Raw genomic sequence first — 558 nt, 5'->3', positions numbered from 1 at the left:
ATATATATATATATATATATATATATATATATATATATATATATATATATATACAAGCTGGAGGGTTGATGTGTGTTTGTTGCGGTGTATGTACAGTCCAATTTGGCTCACGCTCCGATGTTTCATTCAAAGATGCAGGAGATGAAGTGCGTCACTTATTTATATTTTTCTTTGCTTTCCAGTTTCTTCTTTCACCCAGCTGACAGCAGCAGCCGGCTCCCAGCAGCAGCAGCAGCAGCAGCAGCAGCAGCAGCAGCAACGAACTAAAAAGTTTAATAAAAGAAGAGAGAGCTGCTGATGTTGGTATTGTTGCTGCTGCTGCTGCTGGTTGCGTGCTGTTGTGTACACAGGAAGGAGACGGAGCAGCGAGCAGCAGAGAGAGAAGCAGAAGCAGCAGCAGCAGCGCATGCAAAGAAAAGAAGAAAACAAATAACACCACCAGAGTCTGATCCAAGCCGCCCGTGTGATGCTGCTGCAGCTCCAGCAGAAACAGATGAATGTGAATACAGAATCTTCGCAACGGGAACAAAAGTACCCAAGAACCACTTGCCGGGTGAT

General features: G+C 44.4%; 1 protein-coding gene across 1 annotated transcript in view; it reads left to right on the top strand.

Annotated features, from left to right (window-relative positions):
• Nucleotides 1-558, top strand: part of EMH_0046510 (uncharacterized protein) — a gene marked incomplete at both ends in the record, with an annotated part of 3,525 nt that overhangs the window by 1,534 nt on the left and 1,433 nt on the right. Inside the window, 2 exons of the mRNA XM_013496170.1 lie at nucleotides 97-146; nucleotides 351-553. Coding sequence (XP_013351624.1) covers nucleotides 97-146; nucleotides 351-553 — 253 coding nt within the window. The remainder of the gene's footprint in view (nucleotides 1-96; nucleotides 147-350; nucleotides 554-558) is intronic.

This window comes from Eimeria mitis, genomic scaffold (assembly GCF_000499745.2).
Source record: "Eimeria mitis Houghton genomic scaffold, Emh_scaff1958, whole genome shotgun sequence".
In the NCBI taxonomy this organism is placed as follows: domain Eukaryota; phylum Apicomplexa; class Conoidasida; order Eucoccidiorida; family Eimeriidae; genus Eimeria; species Eimeria mitis.
Note: the sequence above shows the minus strand (reverse complement) of the source record. Positions and strands in the feature narration are given on the sequence as shown.